A 25,521-nucleotide genomic window follows, 5' to 3' on the forward strand; every position below is an offset into this window, starting at 1 on the left:
TTTTGTTAAAGGTAGATCCTGCCTTAGCAATCTATTAACTTTTTATAATAGAATGACATCTGAGTTGGACAAAGGAACTGGCTACACAGTGGTACTTCTGGATTTTGCTAAGGCTTTTGACAGGATACCCCATGGAATACTGCTGTGCAAATTGGAGCAGATGGGGATGGATACTAAACTGGTTATATGGATAGGAGAATGGCTCAGGGAGAGATACTAGAAGGTGGTGTATGGAGGAGCAGAGTCCAGGATGAGGCAGGTGACCAGTGGTGTGCCTCACGGCTCTGTGCTTGGGCCATTGTACATAATTAGTACATAAATGATATAGGAAATGGCTTAAAGGGAGATATTCAGTTGCTTGCTGATGATGCAAAGTTGGGTAGCACAATAAATATCACGTTGATCTTGAGAGTTTGTAGGATGATTTAAATAAGCTAGTAAAATGGGCAAAAGGTAATGGATGTCAGTTCAATGTGGAATAGTGTAAAGTTATGCATTTTGGGATTAAAAGATTACCAGCTGTGTACTACATTGATGGAACAGTACTCCAAGAGATTGATGCAGCTAGGGACTTAGGGGTGTTGGTGGATAGGGAGATGAAGTTCAGGGGACACATTGCTAAGATGTCCAAGATTGCACATAGGATTATTTGGTTATTGAGGAACACCCTAACATCCAGAGATAAAGAAGCCATTATTCCCCTTTATAAAGTGTTGATACTTCCACATTTGGATTACTGTGCTCAGGTCTAGTCACCTGGATTCCTTGGAGATGAGGAGGCTGTGGAGAGGGATCAGAGGACTATGTTGGTGAGCGATGTAAAAAATGCTTCCTACATTGATAGATGGAGAGCTTGTGGATTGCAGAGGTTGGTTGATAGGCAGAGAAGAGGGGATATGATAGAAACATTTAAATTACTAAAAGGTTTTTATTACTATTATTACTACCCCAAGACCTCATCTGGGAGGTCTTTTTATCACAAACACAGCTCATCATACCATGCCTTGAACACATTCAAACTCCTTGCAGACACCACGCTCTCAGGCAAGGCATTCCAATCATTCACAACTCTGCACGAAAAAAAACCTGCCTCTCACTCCCCTACTCACACCCTCTTTATACAGTTTCCAGGGATGACCTCTGGTTCTCCACTGATCTCCCACTATTTTCTGTAGAAGTTCTCCAGCATTGATCCTATAATGACCCCTTACCAACTTGTAGGTCTCTATCATATCTCCCCCCTTCCTCCTGTTCACCAGACTCTGCAAATTACATCTTCTCAATCTTTCCTCATACTCAACATTCCAGAGGTCGGAAACTACCTTAGCCAGTCGCCTTTGGATCCTTTCCAACATCTCTTCATCTCCTGAAAACCCGGTGACCAAATCTGGGCAGAATGATCCATGTGTGGCCTAATCAAAGCCTTATACAAAGGAACAAGAATCTCCCTACTTCTACAAGTCAATGTCCTCTGCATCATTCCCAGAAGCCTTTGTGTTGTCTTCACAATTTTGGCTATGTGTCCCCTAAATTTCAGATCCTTATCCACTATCACCTCCTAGATCTCTTATTTCTTCCACCTCCAACAATATGTCCTCACCAAGCATAAATTCTGCATTCCATCTTTGTTTTCCAAATTTTAAAACCTTACATTTTGCAACATTGAACTCACATCTCCATTTCTATGCCCAATCACTCAATTTATTCAAGTCTTCTTGTAATGCCACAACATCTTCACTACACTTCATGGTTCATCAACTTTGCATCATCTGCAAACAACTGAATATCTCCATCCAAATCTTCACCTATATCGTTAATATACAAGGTTAAACTGTTTTTATAAGTTTGGTGCAGGGGAAATGTTTCAGCTATGTGATAGTGATGGAAGAAAAGAACAAGAGGTCATCCCTGAAAATTAAGGAAAAGTGTGGTTAACAAGGGTGTGATAACAAGGTTTTCGCCTGGAGGGTGGTGAATAAGTGGAATGCCTTGCCTGACAGTTGTGAGTTCTTCGTCTGTAAATGAATTCAAGATATTTTTTGATAGTTTGGTTCTCCCGCAATTAGTCTACTGACTCCATGGAGATACCTGTAATAATAATATCATCCATCTCAAAAACAAGGCATCATCAAAACTCTCAGATAAACCTTTGCAATATGTAGTGACGACAACAGAAGGCAAAAAGAAATAGCATATATTATTATTATTATTATTATTATTACGTGCAACTTCAAGGAGTCCTTTGACTCATCGAGGGAGGTCCTAAACATCATGTCAAAAACTATTCAGCATTCGCACAGTATCTATCATACTTTGTTTTTAACTCATTCACAATCATGGCACCCACAACACACTCTGGCAGCTTATTCCACTCATTCACCACTCTCCAAGTAGAAAACCTAGTTCTAATACCCTTGCTAACTACACTCTTGCTCAGTTTACATGGATGGTCCCTAGTTCTCCAACCACCAGATTCTGAAAAATTTCCTCTGAATTAATCTTGTAAAAAACCCACAGTAATTTATCTTGGTCAGCTACCATCTTGGTCACTCGCCTCTGGATCCTCTCTATCTCCTCCCTACCACCAAGAAACCTGTGTGCAGATCTGCACACAGTAGTCAAGATGGGGTCTTATCAAGGCTCGATAAAGAGGAAAAGTAACCTGCTTATCTCTGCCCATCAAAGTATTCTTCAGTAACCAAGTGATCTGATGAGTTGATTTAGGCACTTTTGCTATGTGTCCCTTAAACTTCAACTCCCATCCACCAACACTCCCAAATCTCTGGCTTCATCATTTTCCTGGAGTACAGTTTCACCAATGTGATATACTGCTTCTAATCTTTTCACTTCAAAATGCATAACCTTACCCTTTGCCACATTAAACTGACATCCATTCTCCTTAGCCTAGCCTGCCAATCTATCCAAATCATCTGCAAAATTTTGACATCATGTGCATTCACTATTGCTCTACCCAACTTTGCATCATCAGCAAATAAATGAACAGCTCCTCTCAGATCCTTTCCTATATCATTAATGAACAATTTAAATAGCAGTGGTACAAGAACAGAATCCTGTGGTACACCACTAGTCACAGGCCTTCTTTTGGAATCTACTCCTGAATAAACTACTCTCTGATATCTCTTCATCAACCACTCTCCTATCCATCTCACCCACCCTATATCCATATGCTGCAGTTTATGATTAGAATTTCGTGTAGTATCCTTCAAAGGCCTTAGCAATGTCCAGCAAAGTCTTAATATAAGATATACTATATACATCATGATAGAAATCACATATTTCAGAGGTTATACTAAAGCATGACAACTACAGAAGTGCTCTTTCCTTAGCCTGCATGAAAAATATTACAGATAAAATAACACAAAAATACTCATGCAGTACTAGATGCCTTTACACTGCTACAAAAAGTGTCTATGGTACTAAGGATTGCAAAATCAACTTTGTCCTCCTGTTAAACAACAACCAGTTGTATACAAAATTTTCTGTACAAGTGGTATCTGTTATGTTGGATAGATGGGTCAATTCTGGGAATTCTGCAACAAATAATATTTCAGTGATGTGGAGAAGAAACATGCACATATGTCTGGATTGTCAATTCATATCACCAAATAAAAACATGAAGTACTTTGGAAATTCAAAAATGCCATGCATAGAATGTAACAACTATATTCACATATTTAAAGTGGCTAGCAAAATTATGATATTCAACTCAGTATAATAAAAAGAAAGGTCTCACTTAAATCAGCTTTATCCAGCATATTAAAGATCAATGTGTTAATGAATTAGGTTATGAAAGATGTTACACAGCATTTCAAAACATGATCCATCTTATACTTTGATACCATATTCAACACTTGGCTTGTGTTCATTGAAAGCATAGAAGTTTTTAATTTAGAAATCTCTCTGTTAATACCCTTTTTTTTTTTTATTTGTATTCAATCTGAAGTGCACAGCCTTACCTTTTGCAACATTAAATTCAATCATAATCCTTCACTCATAATGCCAATTTATTTAAATCATCCTCTAGGATATCTACATCGCCTTTATTAACTATTGCCCTCTCCAGTTTTGTATCATCAACAAACAACTGAATAATTCTTGTAGAAAGGCTTATATGTTGGCAACACATGACTATTAAATTATTTAAGGAATTTACAACGTATACTGGAATATTAATTAAAATTAAGTATAGTTTCTAGGAAAATTGCCATGTTACTCCTCTTAAACACTATTAATATAATTATGGCTATTATAGCCTGTTTTTGTTTAGGAGTGTCCCTTATTTTAAAACATTGGCTAACATTACTCAAAAAAGGGGTATATATATATATATATATATATTTTTTTTTTTTTAGGGCATTATGGGTGAGTAGAGAAGGCAATTATGACAGAATAAAAGAGGTGGAAAAACTTTTGTACATACCATGTTTTTGGTTCTATGATGCCTTCCAATTCCAAGATCCTGCTGAAGGTTGTTTATAAACGGGGGGGGTGAGTAAGAGGGGGAAGGAACATGGGGGTGTGTTTTGATGTGGGGAAATAAGTTTGGAAACCCGGGTTACTATTAATATATATATATATATATATATATATATATATATATATATATATATTATTTTGTTTAGGGCTGCATTTTTTGTGGGGGGGAAGGAAATGAAGGGGAAGGGTATCTTTATGTGGAAACTGAGACAGGGGTTAATGGGGTGTAGAACGTTTCGGTCGTGTCTGACCGTCATCAGAACCTTGTCAGAATGAGTGTAGGGCTATGTCAAGGCTGCAAGTTGCATCTGCCAAATTAGGGCATTTGTGGTCGCTACATTGGTGTGACGTTGTGATGTAGGCAATTCTTGAGGAATGTTATGTGCATTTTTTGTGCGGTGTATGTGAGGATGGTTTTCTGGTAGGTTACTTTTGTGAAGGTTATACATTCATTGAAAGTATGACGTGAGCCCATGACATAGCAAGTGCTAAAACGATCTTATTATTAAAGTGTATTTTGTGTCACGGAGGGGAAAGAAGAGGGGTGGTATGAGTAGAGAGCCAATGGTTACAAATACAACATAAATTAAGTATAGTTTCTGGGAAAATTGCCATATTATTTCTCTTAAACACTATTAATATAATTACGGCTATTATAGCCCGTTTTTGTTTAGGAGTGTCCCTTATTTTAAAACATTGGCTAACATTATGTGCATTACTCAAAAAAGGGGTATATATATATTTTTAGGGCATTATGGGTGAGTAGAGAAGGCAATTATGGCAGAATAAAGGAGGTGGAAAAACTTTTGTACATACCTTGTTTTTGGTTCTATGATGCCTTCCAATTCCAAGATATATATATATATATTTATATATATATATATATATATATATATATATTATTTTGTTTAGGGCTGCATTTTTTGTGTGTGTGTGGGGGGGGGGGAGGAAACAAAGGGGAAGTGTATCCTTATGTGGAAACTGGGACAGGGGTTAACGGGGTGTAGACCGTTTCGGTTGTGTCTGACCGTCATCGGAACCTTGTCGGAATGAGTGTAGGGCTATGTCAAGGCTGCAAGTTGCATCTGCCAAATTAGGGCATTTGTGGTCACTACATGGCTGGAGGTGTGGCTTAATTTGTAATTTCTGGATCATCCAACATTCGGAAATTAGGTAATTAGGTAGGGGCTGGTGGACGTTGATAGAATTTTCATCGCATTTTATGGCAATAGTTTCGGATATTCTAAGCATTGTTTCGTTGTCTTGTTTGTCTATGATTATGGCCTTGTCGATTTGGGGGATATGTTTTAGTTCGAGGGCGTGAGCAGCAATTTCTGTCTTTCCTGTACTCTGTGTTTTGTTTTTCTTTTTGATGTTGCAATGTTTTTTTGTGTTCAGATATTCCGGAATGGGAAAATTGCAATCCCTGAAGTGCTCCTGTAGTCTAGTCCATAAGGACCTAATAATTGAGCCAGTGTAGGTGATGTCACAGTCTTTTTGACAAGGAAATTTGTAGACTACGTTGTGGTGTTCGAATATTTCTTTGTGAGTGAGAGATTTAGTAGTTTTTAGGAGAGTTGCTAATTTTTGGTTCGTGGTGAATACTAGCTTATAGTCTGTGTTTTTGAAAATGTATTTGTAGGCTTTGTATGTATTTTGTTATGTATGGCAATTTGATGACCATACGTGTCAGGAAGTCTGTTTTGGTTGTATTATTGTTAAGACGGGATTTTGCCGTATTGTTCGCGTAATTTATTAGATGTGTGGGGTAGTTGCGATTTTTGAAAACCTGTGTTAAATACTTTAGTTCTGTGTTAAGATAATTGCTGTTGGTTGAGAATTTGTAAGCATTGATAAATTGTGATAGGATGGCTGATTTTTTAATGGAATATGGGTGGTATGAATTGAAATGGAGGTAGTTTCCGATATGTGTGGGTTTGTGGATTATCTTCGTAGCTATCCTGTTATGGCTTCTGATTAATGTCAGGTTTAAGAAATTGATGGATTTGTTCTGTTCTGTTTCCATGGTGAGTTGTAGTCTGTTGCTATAATTGTTGAGGGATGTTTGTAAGACGGAGATGTGTGAGGGTTTGCCAATGCATAGAATATCGTCTACATATCTGCCATAAAAGGTGATGCGGGGGGGAGGGGGGGAGGGGGGGAGGAGAAGTGATTCAATGTGTGCCAGGAATAATTCTGCTAGTTGTCCACTGATGTTTTGGCCCATTGGGAGACCGAAAATTTGAACATATAAGGAGTTGTTGAATTTAAAGAAGTTGGCAGATATTGTGAGTTTGATCAAGCTAATGATGTCATTTGTGTTAATTTTGTGCGTGTGTGTAGAGTGCGGTCCTCAGTGATTTTGTTTTACAAAAGTCCCAGAATAAAAGGAAACTTATCATGGAGCAAAGTGACATTGTTTTATCTAGAACGCAGTATTTGAGAGCAATAAGACGTTTCAGGGAGGAGAAAAAACCGAATGTGTATCTAGATGAAACTTGGATTGATAGTAACTCAATTTATGGAAAATGTTGGCAGTCTAAAGAAGAATGTGGAATGCTACAAACCGGAAATGCCTCGCGGCGCATAATAATTTTGTGTGCGGGTGGAGAAATGGGTTTTTTACCGAATTCAAACTTACTATACAAAGCCAATTCAACTACTGGAGATTACCATGGGCAAATGAAATCTACGCTCTTCGAAAAGTGGGCAGAAGAAAAACTGATTCCAAACCTTCCTAAAAATGCTGTTGTTATAATTGATAACGCTTCATATCACTCTATTCGATTAAACAAAGTTCCAAATTGGTCTAATAAGAAGCAAGTTCTTATGGATTGGCTTTCTGCAAATAACATTTCTCATTCCCCAGATATGCGAAAAATTGAATTGCTTAATTTGGTCAAAAGAAACTTGCACATAACTAAACTATTTAAATTCGACACGATGCTCAAAGAGCATGGATTTCTAGCTTTGAGGCTACCACCATATCATTGTGATATTAATGCTATTGAGAATGTTTGGGCAGAAGTGAAAATTTTCATTCGCCATTGCAACGTAACTGGGGATATTGACATGTCGAAACTTTTTAAGCTTTCAGAACAGACGATTGAAAGTATTACAGTTCAAAACTGGGGAAAATATTGCTGTCATGTCACCTCATTGGAAAATATGTATTGGGAGAGAGACTGAAATTTTGAAGAATTATGTGAACCTTTGGTGATCAGTTTAAGTGAAAGTGATGGTGATTCGGACATCAATTCAGATGACTCTGAAGATTAAAAGGATTTGATAATGGTATTTTTTTCCAACTTTTTTTTTTTTTTTTTTTTGCATGGGTTTGTTAAAAGAGTCACAATGAGTCATAAATAATTAATCGGTTTAGGACATTAAAGTGTCTCAGTTCTCTCAACTGTAAGTTTAGAATATCTAAGTTCATTTGAAAAAATTTCTGTTTTTCTGTATAATTATTTTTATTTTATAGAAAACTTTCTTAAAAATAAACTTAGTTAAATTTTTGTTTTATGCTATACCTTTTTTAATTTTGTTAATACTTTACGTACATTTTTTCCAACTGTTATACAAGCAAAATAATTACACTTTAAAATCTACAATGTTCATAAAAAGAAAAGCTAAATTTTCCGACCTGTAATAATAAACAAACTCATCCCAGAAGACAGATTGATTACCTTATTATCGAATGGATTCTCCTTTTTCTGACATGCGCAGAAGTGTCGAGGGATCTCTAATCGGTGGGTGAACTATACTAGTTTCATATCCTTTCCCATTGGCTTCAAATTTTGTAATAGATTCCATGACATATTCTGTTAAATGCCATTTGCGAAGTCAGTCACAGACTGAAGATGAGTGATGATGTCTTTCTTTGTTATTAGAGAAGTCGCTGGTGAATATGCATCCAGTTGGTGATGATGATGAGAAAGACAAGGTATTTCTTGTTATCAGTCTTGCTAACTGTTAGTCATATACTCTTTCTCTCAGTCAGCTATGTTCCCATATTTAAAGTCTTCCATAATAATTGTTCAGTCTGTGCTCATTGCCCTAATCTGCTGATCCATGGCATCTAAATCTTCCTGTGGACCTGCTGGTGTACAACAACAATCACAATATTTTTTGTCCTGTTGGCCTTTATTTTACACCAGACAACTCAAATGAACCATCTCCAAGACCTAAAATTTTCTTTATAAATTTCTAATTTTGTTGTAGGTTTTATTTATCATCAGCAATTATGCACCTTCTGTTCTATTCCCTCTATCCTCCTTGAAAATTCAATACCCTTTACATTCTATTCCTGTAGCTATATAATTTTCTGTCAACCATAGCTATAGCTATATATCCTGTAGCTATATAATTTTCTCACTGATTCTTGTAGTTTTTGGCCATGACAAGCTGACCAATGCCAAAAACTGTTTTTTCTTATTTCATATGTATCTGGCATTTGTGATATTATTATTATTACCCCAATACCTCATGAAGTCAAAGACTCATCCGGGAGGTCCTTTTATCACACACACACACACACACACACACACACACACACACACACACACACACACACACACACACACACACACAGCTCACCATACCGTGCCTTGAACACATTCAAACTCCTTGCAGACACCACACTCTAAGGAAAGGCATTCCAATCATTTACATCTCTGCACGAGAAAAACCTGCCTCTCACTCCCCTACTCACACCTTCTTTATACAGTTTCCAGGGATGACCTCTGGTTCTCCACCGATCTCCCACTATTTTCTGTAGAACTTCTCCAGCATTGATCCTATAACAACCTCTTACCAACTTGTAGGTCTTTATCATATCTTCCCTCTTCCTCCTGTCCACCAGACTCTGCAAATTGCATCTTCTCAATCTTCCCACATACTCGACATTCCAGAGGTCAGAAACTACCTTAGTCAGTTGTCTTTGGACCCTTTCCAACATATCTTCATCCTTCTGAAAATCAGGTGACCAAATCTGGGCAGAATAATCCATGTGTGGCTATGTGTCCCCTAAATTTCAGATCCTTATCCACTATCACCCCCAGATCTCTTATTTCTTCTACCTCCAACAATATATTCTCACCAAGCACAAATTCTGCATCCCATCTTTGTTTTCCAAATTTTAAAACCTTACATTTTGCAACATTGAATTCACATCCCCATTTCTGTGCCCAATCATTCAATCTATTCAAGTCTTCCTGTAAGGCCACAACATCTTCACTACGCTTCATGGTTTGTCCCAACTTTGCATCATCTGCAAACAACTGAATATCTTCATCAAAATCTTCACCTGTATCATTAATATACAAGTTAAACAGTAATGGACTTAAAACAGACTCCTGAGGCACTCCACTAGTGACTTTCCTTTTCCTGGATATCGCTACCCCGTACACAACTTGTTGATACCTATCAGATAGCCAGTCTCCAATCCAATGCACTAATCTAATATCCAACCCCATCTGCTCTAGTTTGACTTTCAATTTATCATGAGGTACTCTATCAAAAGCCTTTGTGAAATCTAAGTATATCACTGTGTATTCCTCTTCTCTGTCCAAGGAAGCAGTCACTTTATTGTAATAATTAAGTAGATTACTAAAACATGACTTCCCTTTAGCAAATCTATGCTGTCTATCAAAGATAATACCATTGTTGTCAACCCAACTCTGGATCGTAGTTCTCACAAGCTTCTCTAACAACTTAACCACAGCACCTGACATACAGATAGGCCTATAATTTGATGCTTGAGTTCGATCACCTCCTTTATGAAGTGGTACAATCTTACCCTCCTCCCACTCCTTAGGAACTTGACCGAGTGCATGACTCATATTAAAAAATATACCCATTGTCCATATGGACTACAAATTCCAGTCCATTATAAAGATGCATGATACAGTCCATTGCCACACAGTCATTATTATTATTAAGAGAGACTTCCAGGGAGTCAGGGACTCATCAAGGGAGGCCACATACTACATGCACTAGCTATCATTCTTATTCTTGAATTTATTCACACTGCCTGCATATAGGTGGATTGATACAGTAAAAAGTGCCTTAGAAGATAGAAATATAAGATCTGATAATGTTGGAGTCTTGACAGGTAAGAGATTGATTTGGAGGAAAATTTTAGATAAGTTAGTAATGATGTAAATTTTTCATGTAATACTATCATATCCTGAATACTCTTTGAGAGTACATGTCAGGAATTTGATGATGATGTATAATTTATAATTAAAACAATTTATTTCCGTTAATATATTTTCATTCCCTACATGATAGTTTCATCTGGAAATCTTTCTAAGGTTATCCATCATCCATTGTCCATATGGACTACAGATTCCAGTCCATTATTATTATTACCCCAAGACCTCATGGAGTCAAACTCATCTGGGAGGTTCTTTTATCACTCACCCATCTCATCATACCCTGTCTTAAACACACTCAAACTCCTTGCAGACACCACACTCTCAGGCAAGGCATTCCAATCATTTACAACTTTGCATGAAAAAACCCTGCCTCTCGCTCTTCTACTCACACCCTCTTTATACAGTTTCCAGGGATGACCTCTGGTTCTCCCCTGATCTCCCACTATTCTCTGTAGAACTTCTCCACCATTGATCCTATAACAACCCCTTACCAACTTGTAGGTCTCTATCATATCTCTCCTCTTCCTCCTGTCCACCAGACTCTGTAAATTACATCTTCTCAATCTTTCCTCATATTCGACATTCAGGTCAGAAACTACCTTGGTCAGTCACCTTTGGTCGTGATATGCCTTTCATCATCCCCCTTGGAATTAAAATTACTTGTGTAATGTAATTATCAACTCATTAGTATCTGATGACTGTGAAATTTAGAATTGCATAATGAAAACTAATACTCACATTAATTCATCCCAGGAGTGGTCAGACATATGCTTGTTTGCATCCCCCCCCCCCGCGCCATCTAATATCTTTAGTTTCCCTGGTATTGCACTTCCAATTTTCACTAAACAACACTTTTTCCAAACATATATCTCCAAAACCATTAAATTATAGTTCATTAGGAATATAATTTGTTTCATCCATCAGATTCAGCCCTTGCTTCTATAAACTGCATATCATTCCTCCTGCACGATCTTCTCATTGACTCATTAGCAATTGTGGTCCTATCATGTTGAGGCAGAATTGCATGAGGTGTTACGAGAAATGTTAGAAATATTTTGATAGTTGCAGTATTACTTATTAATTTTTATGGTATCTTATACTGGAATTGAATAACAATTATTTTATGAACTTTTGTTTTCTTTTAAACTATTATATGATGCTGTCTTATGACGTCCCTTTTGAAATAGTTAATATTAGTGTAAAATATTGTTATTTGTTATTGATTCATGATAACACTAGTAACAATATTTTGTGTGTGTGTGTGTGTTATGTGCACACATACACATATTTATTTATTTATTTATTGATGTAGGGAACAAAAGGAAGTGATGGCACACATGGCGATGATGGTCCTGGTGGGCCTTGGGGACCTCCAGGACTAAGAGGAGAACCAGGAGATGCATTATTTGCATTAAAAGGAGTAAAAGGAGAGAAAGGAAATGTAGGACTGAATGGTTCACCTGGATTTAGAGGAATTAAAGGTAATAATTTTGCAAAAACTAACCTAATCTGGCTGGTCTAGTTTATGATACACCTGATTTGCAGGTACACTGTGAATTTGATATATTGTTTTTAAAATTTCTTCATCATTTTCTTATTATTTTCTTGGATTTTAAGTCAAAGACTCATCATGGGAGGAACACACTAACCATCATTCACACAATGCCTGTCAAACTTCTCATTAAATTAATTCACCAACGAAGCACTCTTATTCCACACATTTCCCACTCTTGTGAGCAAAAATCCTCCCAGATGAGTCTTTGACTCCATGAGGTCTTGGGGTAACAATAATAATAATAATAAAGTCTAGTCTTTCTGCTCTTATTACCAGATTTTTACAATTTCCCTTATTCCTTTCCAAAAGGAACAAAATAAGGGAAAGTATATATTGAGAAACAACATCACAAATTTATCCAGAGAGTCCAAAAATTTATTCTCATATGGAGCATTCCATGGACCTATCATTATCCCAGTCATTTGCATCTGGTTTCTCTTCAACACTTTTTCACTTGCCAAAGGAATCTAAGCTACCAGATCTGTTTGCAGAGTAGTTTGATTGCAGCCTTATCAGAGACTTATAAAGAGGGATTACAACAACCACCTCATCTCTTCTTGTGATTGTTTCTTCAATACCAGGCAATTTGATGAACTATTTTAGTCCCCTTGCAACATGGCTTTCAAACTATCATTATTATTAGTGATAGACGACACCTCCAGGAAGTTCAAAGACTCATTGAGGGAGGGCACCTACTCTACAACTCTCTGACTCTACCAACTACAACTACACCAATGCCATCTACCACCCATCACCCCCACTAACATTTCTACAGGCAATCGGCAATCACAAATATCCATGCTCATGGCGGGATTCGAACCTGCAGCCTTTTGGCTGGAGAGTGGATATGCCAACCACTCAGGCAACCAGGCTGGCAATATAACTCCCAGGGAGTTATATTGCCAGGTTATATTGAGTTTATATATTGTTATATTGAGAGCCAGGTTATATTGATTAATATTGAGGCCACAATCATTCCCAAGAGGATATGGGAATGATTGTGGCCTCACCATCTGGCCTCATCATTCTTCTACAGTGCATTTCCATCAGTACAGTGCACAGCTTGTAATTGTTACATCTCAAAACACAACTTTGCACTTTACTACATTAAATTGGGCAACTGCTGTCGCTTTCCCATACTTCCAGTCCATATAAATTTCATATAAATTGTCCTTAAATCAATATAAATACATTGGATTCACTTAAAATATATATCTATTTTTGAAACATTGTAAACTTATCATTCATGCAGTTTAGTAGGCAGGTTAAATAATTTTTGATAATTCTGTCCTCCTGTTCTAGAGACTAAGCATGTTACTTTTTCTAGCCACTTCAAGACTCCAAGAAATGGCATAGGGGTCTTGCCTCACAATGAAAATCAGTTGTGTTTTTCTACTCTCCTAAACTGTATTTCCTTTATTTTTTACTGTGAAAAATTTGATACATAAACTGAAGGGATAATGTAAAAATTAAATTATGGAATATATGGAATATACATTCCGACTTATGTTGGAATACATCATTATTTAATATCAGAATTTTTGGCCACCACATTTCAAGATTCTCGATGCAAATAGGGAAATTGATAAAACAAATTACAATAATAGTTAAAATTAAAGTGATTCTTATAGTGATGATATTAATGAGAAGGTGAACTCCATCCATAAGCTATTAGAATTAGAATTCATTGAAACACAAAATAATGTTTAATAAAAATCATTTAGAACAAAAATGCAGAGTATTATCACTAAGGATAACTTCTCAAAATTGGGAAAGCTTCATACAGTTATTTTTTTATCAAGGTTCATATGATGGAAATGAGCTTCACAGCTTCTCTTATGGAGTCTTTCTAATAAGAAATAACTTTTGTATAGAACTTTGTTTTTATCCCAATGAAGTCTATATCTGTGGCTGGTCAGATTCATGAGTAAGTTCCAATGGGGTCTCCTATTTCTCTGACCTTGACATTTCAAAGAACATATTCATATCTTTTCTCCTAAGCCATATATTTGGCTTTGATATATTGGTGATGTTTTTCTTTCTGGAAGAACTCTTCATTGTCTGAACTTGGTGAATTTGTAAAGAAAATTATTTCAATCTGTTACAGAATTAAATTTACCATGGAAGTAGAAGCCTCCATTTGTCTCCCATTTCTAGACTTTCTTGCAATAGCCTAATGGTAGTTCACAGTTCTCTGTATATAGATGAGTAACACATACTGGAAAGTATATCAATGCTGTGTCACATCATCATCCATCTCAGATTTTAAGTATTATTAAAATCTTGGTATGTTATGTTTTTTATGTTCAACTGATTTTCTTTTGAATAATGAACTATCCTTTATTAGAACTACCTTCACCTTCATTGGCTATAATATCAAACTTAATCAACAATGTAATGAATTATTATGGCTGTCATTCAAATCTTCCTTTAGAAAAAGCTGCTAAAGAAAGCATGTTACTTAATAAATACTTCCTATATTTCAACTAACTTTCCCCTATCGGCGACTTTTGGTACTAAATCTTTTTTTCATGGAAATCATCTCCCCATACCTTCAAAGGTCTCAATATAAAATTGGGTCTCATTCTGTTTATTGGTTTTAGCTATAGATGCCTCTAGAATTTCCATTCCATATGTCAGAGGTGGGTAAGAATAATGAATTAGACTACTTCACCAGATTAACCTTCACATTTCTTCTGTCCATTTTGGAAAGTAAATTTATTCACAAACTCTGAAAAATAAATATCCCCTCCTTTCCTATGCTGAAGTTTATAGAATTCTGTATGTTTCTTGTTTCTTGTTATAGGCAGACTGCTAGAACTGTGAAAGTGGTGATTATTTCCTTAATGCTGCATTCTCAGTTGAAATCTAGTTAACCCTTCTTTCAACCAGTTTTCAAGTTACTTGATCTCAGGCAGGTTTTTTTCTCCTGGAAACTTGGGTTTTTCATCATGTAATCTCAAGAGAATCGATCTTAGGATCCACACTTTCTCAGACATTCATATACTGGAGATTGAATTATTCCTCAGTCTCCAAAAGATAGACCGATTAAAGGAATAAAAGGCATTACGAGAGAGAGAGAGATAGTTGCACACTGGTCAGGCTACTCAGTTTGCTTAGAAGAACATCAAGATTATACAGGGTTGCCATAAAATAACTTTCCCTCTTTGGAGGCATCTGTAGCTAAAACCAATAAACAGAATGAGACCCAATTTTATATTGAGACCTTTGAAGGTATGGGGAGATGATTTCCATGAAAAAAAGATTTAGTACCAAAAGTCGCCGATAGGGGAAATTTTGGTGCTGGCAGAGCCAAAAACAAGCAGATAATTTACATTAAAGTTAGATAAAATGGAATAATAACCGCAGTAGCAATGTCTGTTACTGTCTCTTCTTGTACTGCTTTTCGTCCTCTGCCAGGTCTAACTCCTAGTGATCCAATTTCTTCAAACTTCTTAATCATAACTCTCAGTGCTACAGCTGATATAGGACCTGTATGCAGGTTATGAAGCCTTCTAAATTCCTGAAGGGCTGCTACGGCATTGCACTGTTTAAGGTAAAACAGCTTAACAAGTAAAGCACGCTGAGGCAAGGTAGGACGCATATTGAACACAATTCATCAGCCATTCGAATAACTGACCGAACAATCCCTTTCTAAGTGGAATTGGTGGCGCTGCTGTCACATACGCACAGTAAAATTTGCATAATTCTTTTTACCTGTGTTTACTGCAAATATTTGACTGCTTTCGGCTCTGCCAGTGCCAAAATCTCCCCTATCGGCGACTTTTGGTACTAAATCTTTTTTTCATGGAATTCATCTCCTCATGCCTTCGAAAGTCTCAATATAAAATGTGGTCTCATTCCGTGTATTAGTTTTAGCTACAGATACCTCCAAAGAGGGAAAGTTAATTTATGGCCACCCTGTATTTTTCTTCATGAGTCTAATACGTCAGATCTGGACAGCCATACTATATCTGCTAGAAATAAAATTATTATTATTTTGTGGCACCTCCAATGAGTCCAAGGGCTCATTGAGAGGGAGCATTCTCCCTCGATGCCAGCCTGGTTGGCCAAGTGGTTAGCATATCCACTCTCCGGCCAAAAGGCTGCAGGTTCAAATCCTGTCATGTTTGTGATTATCTGCGAAAATACTAGTGGTGGTGGGAGGTAGATGATGTTAGTGTAGTTGCAGTTTGTTATAGTTGGTGGATTGAGTGGTGGAGACAGAGTTCTAGAGTAGGTGCTCTCCCTCGATGAGTATTTGGACTCCCTGGAGGTGTCACATAATGATAACTCTTCATCTCCACCATTTAATCCATCAACTACACAGCTACCATCATCTACACCTTACGGCATCTACTGCCCACCACAATTATCACTAGTATTTTTTTGTCTGAAAATTGTGTGAGTTCTCAAGGTCGATTTACATGCTCGTGGGATTAAAAACCCGAGTTTTAGGAAGAAAATACGCTGCTAATTCCATAGGAGATCAGCTAATATCTTCAATTGAAGAAATAAAACATATAACGATTCCTCTCATCAACAAGAATCACACTCAGGCCTTTTTCAGATGAATTCAGTGGAATAAAACTACTAAAGTTTCTTTTTTATTAGAATGAATATAAAGAAAGCTGTGAAGTCTCTATCCATTGGCTAAACCTTAAGAAACATTTGCGATTTTCTGAATTTTGAGAGGTTATCCTTAGCGTTACTCTTCATTTTATGCTAAGCATTATTGTTAATTATTATATTTTCTTACCATGAAATCTAACCTCACCTTCTGCATTTGTTTTCACATTGAAATGTGCATTTTAATAATTTCAGTTGTTATTATTATTGCACATTCCATGGAGTCAGCAGACTCATTGTGGGAGATTCACCCAATAAACAGTATATTTATCATACCAAATCTTAAAATCCTTGACACTCCTTGCATTAACAACACATTCTGATAATGCATTCCTTTGCTGACAATTCTCCATCTAAAAAATCTACTCTTCACCCCCCCCCCCCCTCTTCAAGACAGATAACTTCCAGGGATAACCTCTGGTTTCCTTCTTGCCTTCTCTTTTTATAATCTCATCTGGATTAATTTGATAAAATCCTCTCACTAACTTAGATATCTCTTTTATATCACCTCTTTTCCTCCTATCCACAAAACTCTGCAATCTGCATTTTTCAACCTCTCTCTTTCCTTTGCCAGCATTCCAAAGTCTTGATATTGTCTTAGTCACTAGCCTCTGGATCCTCTCTGTCTCCACATCACACTGAAAATCAGGGTGACCAGATTTGAGCACAATACTTCTAACTGCGTCAGTCCGCGCAGTTAGCCTAGCGGCTTTGCGCTTCACAACTATATGCCTGGGGAAGGAGTGTTCCAGATTCGATTCCCATCAAAGACGTGAGGAACATGAGGATCTTCCTCAGGCATAGCCAAGTTAGCCGGTCTTGGGCACAGGCAGTAGAGTTTTTCCTGCCAGTTTATCCGGGGTTTTTCATCCCGCAAGCAGGCAGACCGATCCCGTGAACACACACGGATTACAATCAGGAATACTGACCCAGTCATAGGCCTGATTCGTCAGCTATGCCGGTTCCAAGCCGGCATATTCCTATCCTTTGTAGCTTGTACACCAACTTATCATGTAGTATATCAAACATTTTTGCAAAGGCCAAGAATATTACTGTGTATGATTCTCCTTTATCTAACACATTTGTTACCTTATCATAAAATACAAGTAAACAGCTAAAACAGGACCTGCCCTTGAAAAATCCATGCTGACCATCATAAAGAATGCTGTGTCTATCAACCGAATTCTGCATTCTATTCTATTCCTAACCAGTCTCTTCAACACCTTGTTCACAACCACATACACAGACTGGACTATAGATGGAGGCTCTGTCCTAGAACCATGCTTGTGGAGTGGTACCATTTTGTCTTCTTTCCACTCCTTAGGAACCCTACCCACTACAAGACTTTCTTAAATACCAGGTCAAGGGCATAACCAAACTGTGTTGCACATTCCTGAAGAATACATGGTGATATGCCATCCATTTCCATAGCCTTATTAACAATCTAACCCAACTAACACCTGATACACCTCTGATTCTTTCATTTCCATTTCTCCTAATACTTGCCTCCCTTCTATATATTGCACAGCATCCTTTACAGCAGTATGATGTAAAGGATACTGGTGTAAGGAGGCTGTACACCAGTATGATATACATTGATAAAGTGCTCATTCAGTAAAAGTTTGCTATATCCTTTACAACTGCTATTCTGCTGCCATGAGTATCCACCAGTATTAACCTTCCCTTGTTCCCTTGAGTTAACTTTGTCCTGACCAGCCAATCTCCACTCACCTTTTCTTTCTTTACCATGCTTGTCACCTTTTTAGCCTGTATTTTATACTCTTCATGGATCCGATTACCACCAACAGTTTTGTACGTCCTCCTCCATAGTATTCTTTTCCAGCACAGCTTGCTTGATTTCGCTGTTCATCTATTTCACTCTTACTCTATTTACTTGCTTAACTCTGGGTATGCAGTTATACATTGCTTTTGTCAGATACTGCTTTGTGAGTTTCCATGCATTGTCATCATCTTTTTCACTAATCTACCCAATGACTACAGAGCTTCCTATAATCACCCATTTATACTTCCGCATTTATCCATTTTTGGCAGTTACCTTTTCTTATTTCATCACTTCCCAAACAAGTACCTCATGATCACTGTCACAAACTGACAACAGTGTCAACATCACATTAACAACTACATCTTGTGAAATTATCACAAAATCTAAAACATTAGTCTATATTTGCTTCAGTCACATGTTGCTTAAGATACTTATCTCAGAATTTCCACAAATTCAATCTTCTTGTTCCCATAAAACATTGGTTTTTAATGTGATGTGGAGACATTGGAGAGAGTTTAGAGGTAAGTGACTAAGATAATCAGAATTTTAGAATGTTGGCTATGTTGAGAGTTTGAAGGAATGTGGATTGCAGTGTTTGGTGGATAGGAGGAAAAGAGGTGATGTGATAGTGATGTTTAAGTTAGTGATAGGATTTTATCAAATTAGTTCTGAAAGGATTATAAAAAGCATAGTAGGTGGAAGGGGATGAACCAGAGGTCATCCTTGGAAGCTATGTAAGAGTGTGAGGAGTAGTTTTTTAAATGGAGAATTGTGAGTCAATGAAATGCATTACTGGAATATGTTGGGATTTTAAGATTTAGTATGATAAATATGTTGTCAGTTGAATGAATCTACCACAATGAGTCTGCTGACTCCATGGAGGTGTAATAATAATAATAGTAGTAATAATGAGAAATCTAATCTTTAGCTGATGTTTACCAAATTCCTTGTGAATGTAATTGACATACTTTGGGCAGACAGTGAAAAAAAAAAAAGAATTAGTGAACATCAGTATCAGATTGAGTATGTAAAATCTCAAAAATCTGGTCTGGTACAGCATAGTATTGACAGTAAACACAGTATCTGGTGGAATAAAGCTCATCTTCTCTGTAGAAGCAGTTTTATATATGAAAACCTATTCAAAGAAAGTTGTGATGCCATTTTACATTGGTCTAACCAGAATCAGAATGAAAGTTGTTAACATTAATTTCTAGCTTGTGGCAGCTGTTTTCAATGTAAACTACTTGTTGTTTCTATGTATTCCTGTTCATTTATGTGCTTGTTTCTACACACTGATGATGCAGTTATTTTCAGTATGAAATATTTCTACCTTCATTAAAGTTAATTACTCTGGTTATCATGTAATTTGTTCTTTATAATAAAGAGAAAGTTGATCAGCATTCTTGTGAACAGTACAAAGCACAGGCAATCACAGCACCTCTGACCAAGTTGTTTTGTTTTAGTGTTAACCAGTGCTTTTTTTCTAGAAAAAAAGGTGCTGTAACTCGCATCTTGTTAAGCTTTTTATTAAAGAAAATTATATTCAAATCTTAATTTAAATGAAATATAAAGCTGCTGTTGCTGTCATGGAGTCGCATAAATGAATTAAATATAATTTATCTTCAGTATTTTTTATTTTAGACATGATCAAATGTAAAATTAAACAAACAAATTAAAATATACAACCAAAAGTAAATTTGTAAAAACATTATATAATTTAAGAGAAGTTCATAGTGTTTTCCAAAGTTTTGTCCAATTCTCGTCAAACAAATCATCTCAACTTCTTTCTTTGCTCTTAGTATCTAAGGTCAAATGTTGTCCTCTAAGTAACTACAGATCAACATACTTTGAAGGATCAAAAAGTCTTAAAGGTGATCCAACGAGTTTGACGAATAAAAGTGCCGAAAACTGTTTTAGTCTTCAATGAAGCTCTTATTAGGGTGATATTAAATTCATCTTCAAAAATCTGCGTTCACATTCACTTGATGAAATGGGAATGGTATTCAGAGCATGTACCAAATGCAACAGTTTTTCTGGGTATGTCTTATCGAGAATGTATTCACGGAATCCACAAATCATTTCTCTTTCATTTAGTTGCAGTTGGATTGACAAATTTCTAATTTCTGCCTCTCCGAATGTTAGCTGAGCATCAATATCTTCAGGCCAATGCTTTTGGTCAAGCATGAGCCCAAAGTGGGCTTGCATGCTTGACCTCTTTGCTCAACATCTTTGCTATCAAGCAACCTTTTTTCAATTGACTCTTTCAGTTTGGTATAAAATGTTTTTGGGTCAATAGGAGGATTATTTTTTGGAGCTTTTTCATGAAGTAAAACTCCACGAAAGCACAGATTACATACAGCAGCTGCAGCACATCTATAATGGGGGTCCAAAATTCTGTCTTCCTTCTTCAAAAACTTGTATAAGTGCATTTATTTTTTGATTTGCCTTGTAAAGGTTCATGTCACTGTCTTGCAGGTCCAAACTTAATTCAGACAATTCTTGGAGAGTGTCACACATCAATCCTAGATCCAATGAAAAGTCTGTAGATGTTATTTTTCTTCTTAAGCCATCATAAATACATTTATCATTTTTATCTCTCCTAGGATCATGCATCGCATCTTCAAAATGATGCACTAGAGATTCAAAATTATTCCACACAGCCAAAACTGAATGGAAACTAGATGACACCCATTGAGTACTTAAAATTCTTCCAATTTTCAGCACCTCAACCTTTAGTGATTCTGCACATAAATGCAACTCTACTGTTTTTTGGCAAAGCATGGTATAGGACATAATGTTTATCAATAAATGATTAAATGATTATCAATAAGTGATGCTGTAAAGGAAATTTCAGGAATCAATAGATTCCTGAAATTTCCTTTACAGCATCACTTACTAATAATTCTAGTCTGTGATTAAGCACAATGCTAAACTATAATAGAAGGAAATTTTTCTGACAGCAATTTTTTCACTCCACTTTTACACCCTAACATTACAGCAGCGCCATCGCATGCTAGAGAAACTAAACATTTTTTAAATGATCTGTCATCCCATAATAGTTATGACATTGGAGTAAGGAATCAAGTACACTTTTTGTTGTTACGTTTTCAAGTTCGATCAAGTCTAAAAATAAATTTATCGGTGAATTAATTCCAACACCTTCGATACAGCATCGAATATACACTATGAGAGTGGTTTTATTGCTTATTGTTGTTGATTTATCAATGAAATTATATTTTTGGATCGAATGATTTCTTTAAACACATTTTTTCTCATTTCTTCACTTACATGATTCACAATATTAATACATGCATTTGTTGAATGAAGAATATGACCCATTTCAATTCCATTCAGTTCTTTCAGATCAATTTCACTTTCAAAATTATGGAATGATTGGTTTTCCTTTGCTACTTTATATGCAGTTAGAAAAATTTTTGTGGTTATTTCTTTTTCACGAGATAATGATTTTAAAAATACATTTTTAAGGGTCTTTTTTTAGGCTTCAGAAACAATTTTTAACACTGCTTTGTGTGCAGCAGATTCTCTGTGATCTAACATTTTTTTTCGAAGTGAGCTCATCTGTAGCTTCCTACCAGAATATGTAATCTCATTGTTGGCCCATTCTTTTCATTCTCATCTTTGTGTCAATTCCAAGAGTTCTAACTTTTCTGCAAGGCTTACAGCCAAGTTTCTTTTTACAAATATACATCCATTCATTTTTCGAGCAAAAATCATTTTTTTGATCTAATGTCCAGCAATTCAGCCAGTCATTTTCAGTTTGGCCTTGCTCCTCAAGATTAGCTTGAGATGATTTGAAAACATCAACTGGCACCATTATTTCCATAATTTTTTGACATCATGTCTGTTATTATTCTGGGCTTTTTATTAATGATGTTGAGAACCGGTGGTTGAGAATTAATTGGAAATCTTTTTTTCATTTTCAAACTTGGGGTCAAACTTTTACACTAAAAAGTAAATAAAAATGCTAAAAGGATATGAAAATAATGACGTTAAATTTACGTCAATTCAATAAAGATGTTTTTAAATGAATAAGTGTTTTACCGAAAATCTTTTGCATGTTGCCGATCACACGTCCATAGAGCCACAAACGTAGATGCTAATGGCGTGTGCATGTGTGTTACTAGGCACCTGGTAACATGCATGTGCTTGTGTTATGTACGCTTGAACGTTATTTCAAATATTACTATTGAAAAATTGAAAAAAACTGTAAAAAAATAGCTGCCGGAATGCCATTCCAGTGTGTTATGCCAGAAAAAAAGCACTGGTGCTAACTCAGAAAAAGAGAGTGGAAAGAGGGTGAAATAGCCATGGCATTAAGGACACTCCAAGACAAAAGTTGCAAATTACAGACCACAATCTCTGGAGCAGTGGTTCATGTAGATAAGTTGGTAAAAGGGCAAAATTTGGGAATGAGTTGACAGAAATATAATACTTTATGGAGAGCTGCATGATTTTGTGAAGATTATATCTTTTGCTCACTTTTTTGAAATAAGACAACTGAGTTTGATAAAAGAAATGGCTACACAGTGATACTACTGAACTTTATAAAGGTTTCTAACAGGCTGCTATAGAAAACTCTGTTACATAAATTGGTGCAAATTCAAGTGGACATGAAGCTGGTAATATGGATAAGAGAGTGGTTGATGGACAGATATATATTATATTATATTATTGTTCATCTTTACTTGGTAGAAAATATTATAAAAAATTAGTTTGAATGACTATATACCGAGAATGAAAAAAACAACAAGATTTAATATTAAGATACAACTAGTTTCGTTGAATGATTCAACTTCTTCAGGTATCACAGGCAAAGAATTTTACAAAAAATGACAAAGACATGATAAAATTACATCAGCAGATATAGTATAAAAGACAATAGTACATTTTAAAAACAGGAATGCGAGCTTGAGTTCTAAATTAAAGTTGACTACGTGTGTGAGCTGCCACGAGTGTGCCAATACTGAACAGAGGCAATGTGTGTGCATCAGAGAAATTGAAGCTAAGGCTGTTGCTAATATGGGATGAATCTAGTGAAATTTCTCTAGATTCGACGATCTTTCTTTCGAGTTCATCATAACACACATGGATATTAGGAAGTTTTTGGCCACATTCTCTTCTCTATTAGTTCGGATGAAGGCCACCAACACCTCGTAGACTGGCCAAAAACTTCTAATATCAATGTGTGTTATGATGAACTCGAAAGAAAGATCATCGAATCTAGAGAAATTTCACTAGATTCATCCCATATTAACAACAGCCTTAGCTTCAATCTCTCTGAGGCACACACACATTGCCTCTGTTCAGTATTGGTGCACTTGTGGCAGCTCACACACGTAGTCAGCTTTAATTTAGAACTCAAACTCGCATTGCTGTTTTTAAAATGTACTAGTGTCTTTTATACTACATCTGTTGATGTAATTTTATCATGTCTCTGTCATTTTTTGTATAATTCTTTGGCTGTGATACCTGAAGAAGTTGAATCATTCAATGAAACTAGTATCTATCTATCTATCTATCTATATATATATATATATATATATATATATATAATTATATATAAATTGCATGCAGGAATTTAATCCAGGAGAATGTAGGTGACTAGTGGTGTAATTCATGGATCTCTGCTTAAGCTGCTGTTATTTAATTTGTAAATCAGTAATACAGAAAGTGGTATAAGGATAAATATCAAGTTGTTTGCTGATAATGAAAAACTGGGAAAAAAATAAAGTGCAATAATCAATGAAGATGATATGGAGATACTGCAGGATGACTAAAATAGCCTCCAGTATTGTCTTCCAGTAGGATAACATTTTCCAGTTTAATGTGACAAAGTAATGCACTTTGGAAAAAATGCAAAGTAATGCAAAATATAAAGTAATGCACTTTGGAAAGAGTGATCACAAGCAAGTTGCTTAATATGCTGAACTGAACTGCAGTAAACTGATGATGCCAGAGATTTGGGAATGATTGTGACAGGAAGATAAACGTTGAGTATAGTTTATACTTATAGTATCGCATTAGTAAATTAGCTTATAGTAGAGCATTTAGTTGAAGTAGTTCCTCAGCATTATTATCAATAATGGCGGCAGCTATATCTCCAATTACAAATGGCATGTCACCATGTCCTCCCCCATTTAAGGACTATATTTTGCATAACATACTACAGGATTTTGTGGTATGTATGCGTCCCGACAGTTGGGTATGTGGCGAGTGAGAGAGGGGGAGGTACATATATGTGTAAAATGTAGGCAATGGGAAGAACTTAATGAGTTAGAGATTACCATAACTGACCTCGCATCAGGGGTAGGAGAATCTCAACCTAGAGAGACGAGTAGTGTGATAGAAGGTGAGAATAACGAGTGGAATATGAATGAAAAAATAAGAGTGGGGAGTGTGGAAAGTTGAATGATTTTGAAGTTTTTGGAGATGGTCTTAATTAGGAGGATGAATGGAGAGCAAGAGTGGCTAACTTGAGAGAGATGAGCTGATAGAGGAGGTCGAATCTCTTGGGAAAGAGTTGAGAGGCGTGAAAAATGATATTAGGCGAATGGAAGAGATGAATGCAAGGCAAATCAGAGTAGGAGTGAGAGAGAGTTATGGGAATGATAGAAAAGGAGAGAATAGAAACAGTAGAAGAGAGGGAATGAGAGCGAGTTATGAGATTGACAAAAGAGGAGTGATTAGAAACAGTAGAAGAGAAGGAATGAGAAGAATACGAGGGAGTACTGGAACTAGGGATAGAATGATGGCAGGCAAGTAGGGGAACACAGAAAGTGTTAGAGTAGAAATCATGAGGAATGTAGGTGATGATCCATGGTGTGCAAGATAGGATGCCAGAGGAGTGTTTGCCTGGAGGAACTATAGAAAGTGTGGCT

General features: G+C 36.3%; 1 protein-coding gene across 1 annotated transcript in view; it reads left to right on the plus strand.

Annotated features, from left to right (window-relative positions):
- LOC150100817 (uncharacterized) overlaps window positions 1-25,521 on the plus strand; it is a 975,156-nt gene that overhangs the window by 512,701 nt on the left and 436,934 nt on the right. The window contains exon 21 of the mRNA XM_090401910.1: window positions 11,968-12,136. Coding sequence (XP_090258036.1) covers window positions 11,968-12,136 — 169 coding nt within the window. The remainder of the gene's footprint in view (window positions 1-11,967; window positions 12,137-25,521) is intronic.

The sequence above is a fragment of the Typopeltis vanoorti genome, chromosome 12 (genome assembly GCF_054136105.1).
Source record: "Typopeltis vanoorti isolate ZY-2024b chromosome 12, IOZ_Tvanoo_1.0, whole genome shotgun sequence".
In the NCBI taxonomy this organism is placed as follows: domain Eukaryota; kingdom Metazoa; phylum Arthropoda; class Arachnida; order Uropygi; family Thelyphonidae; genus Typopeltis; species Typopeltis vanoorti.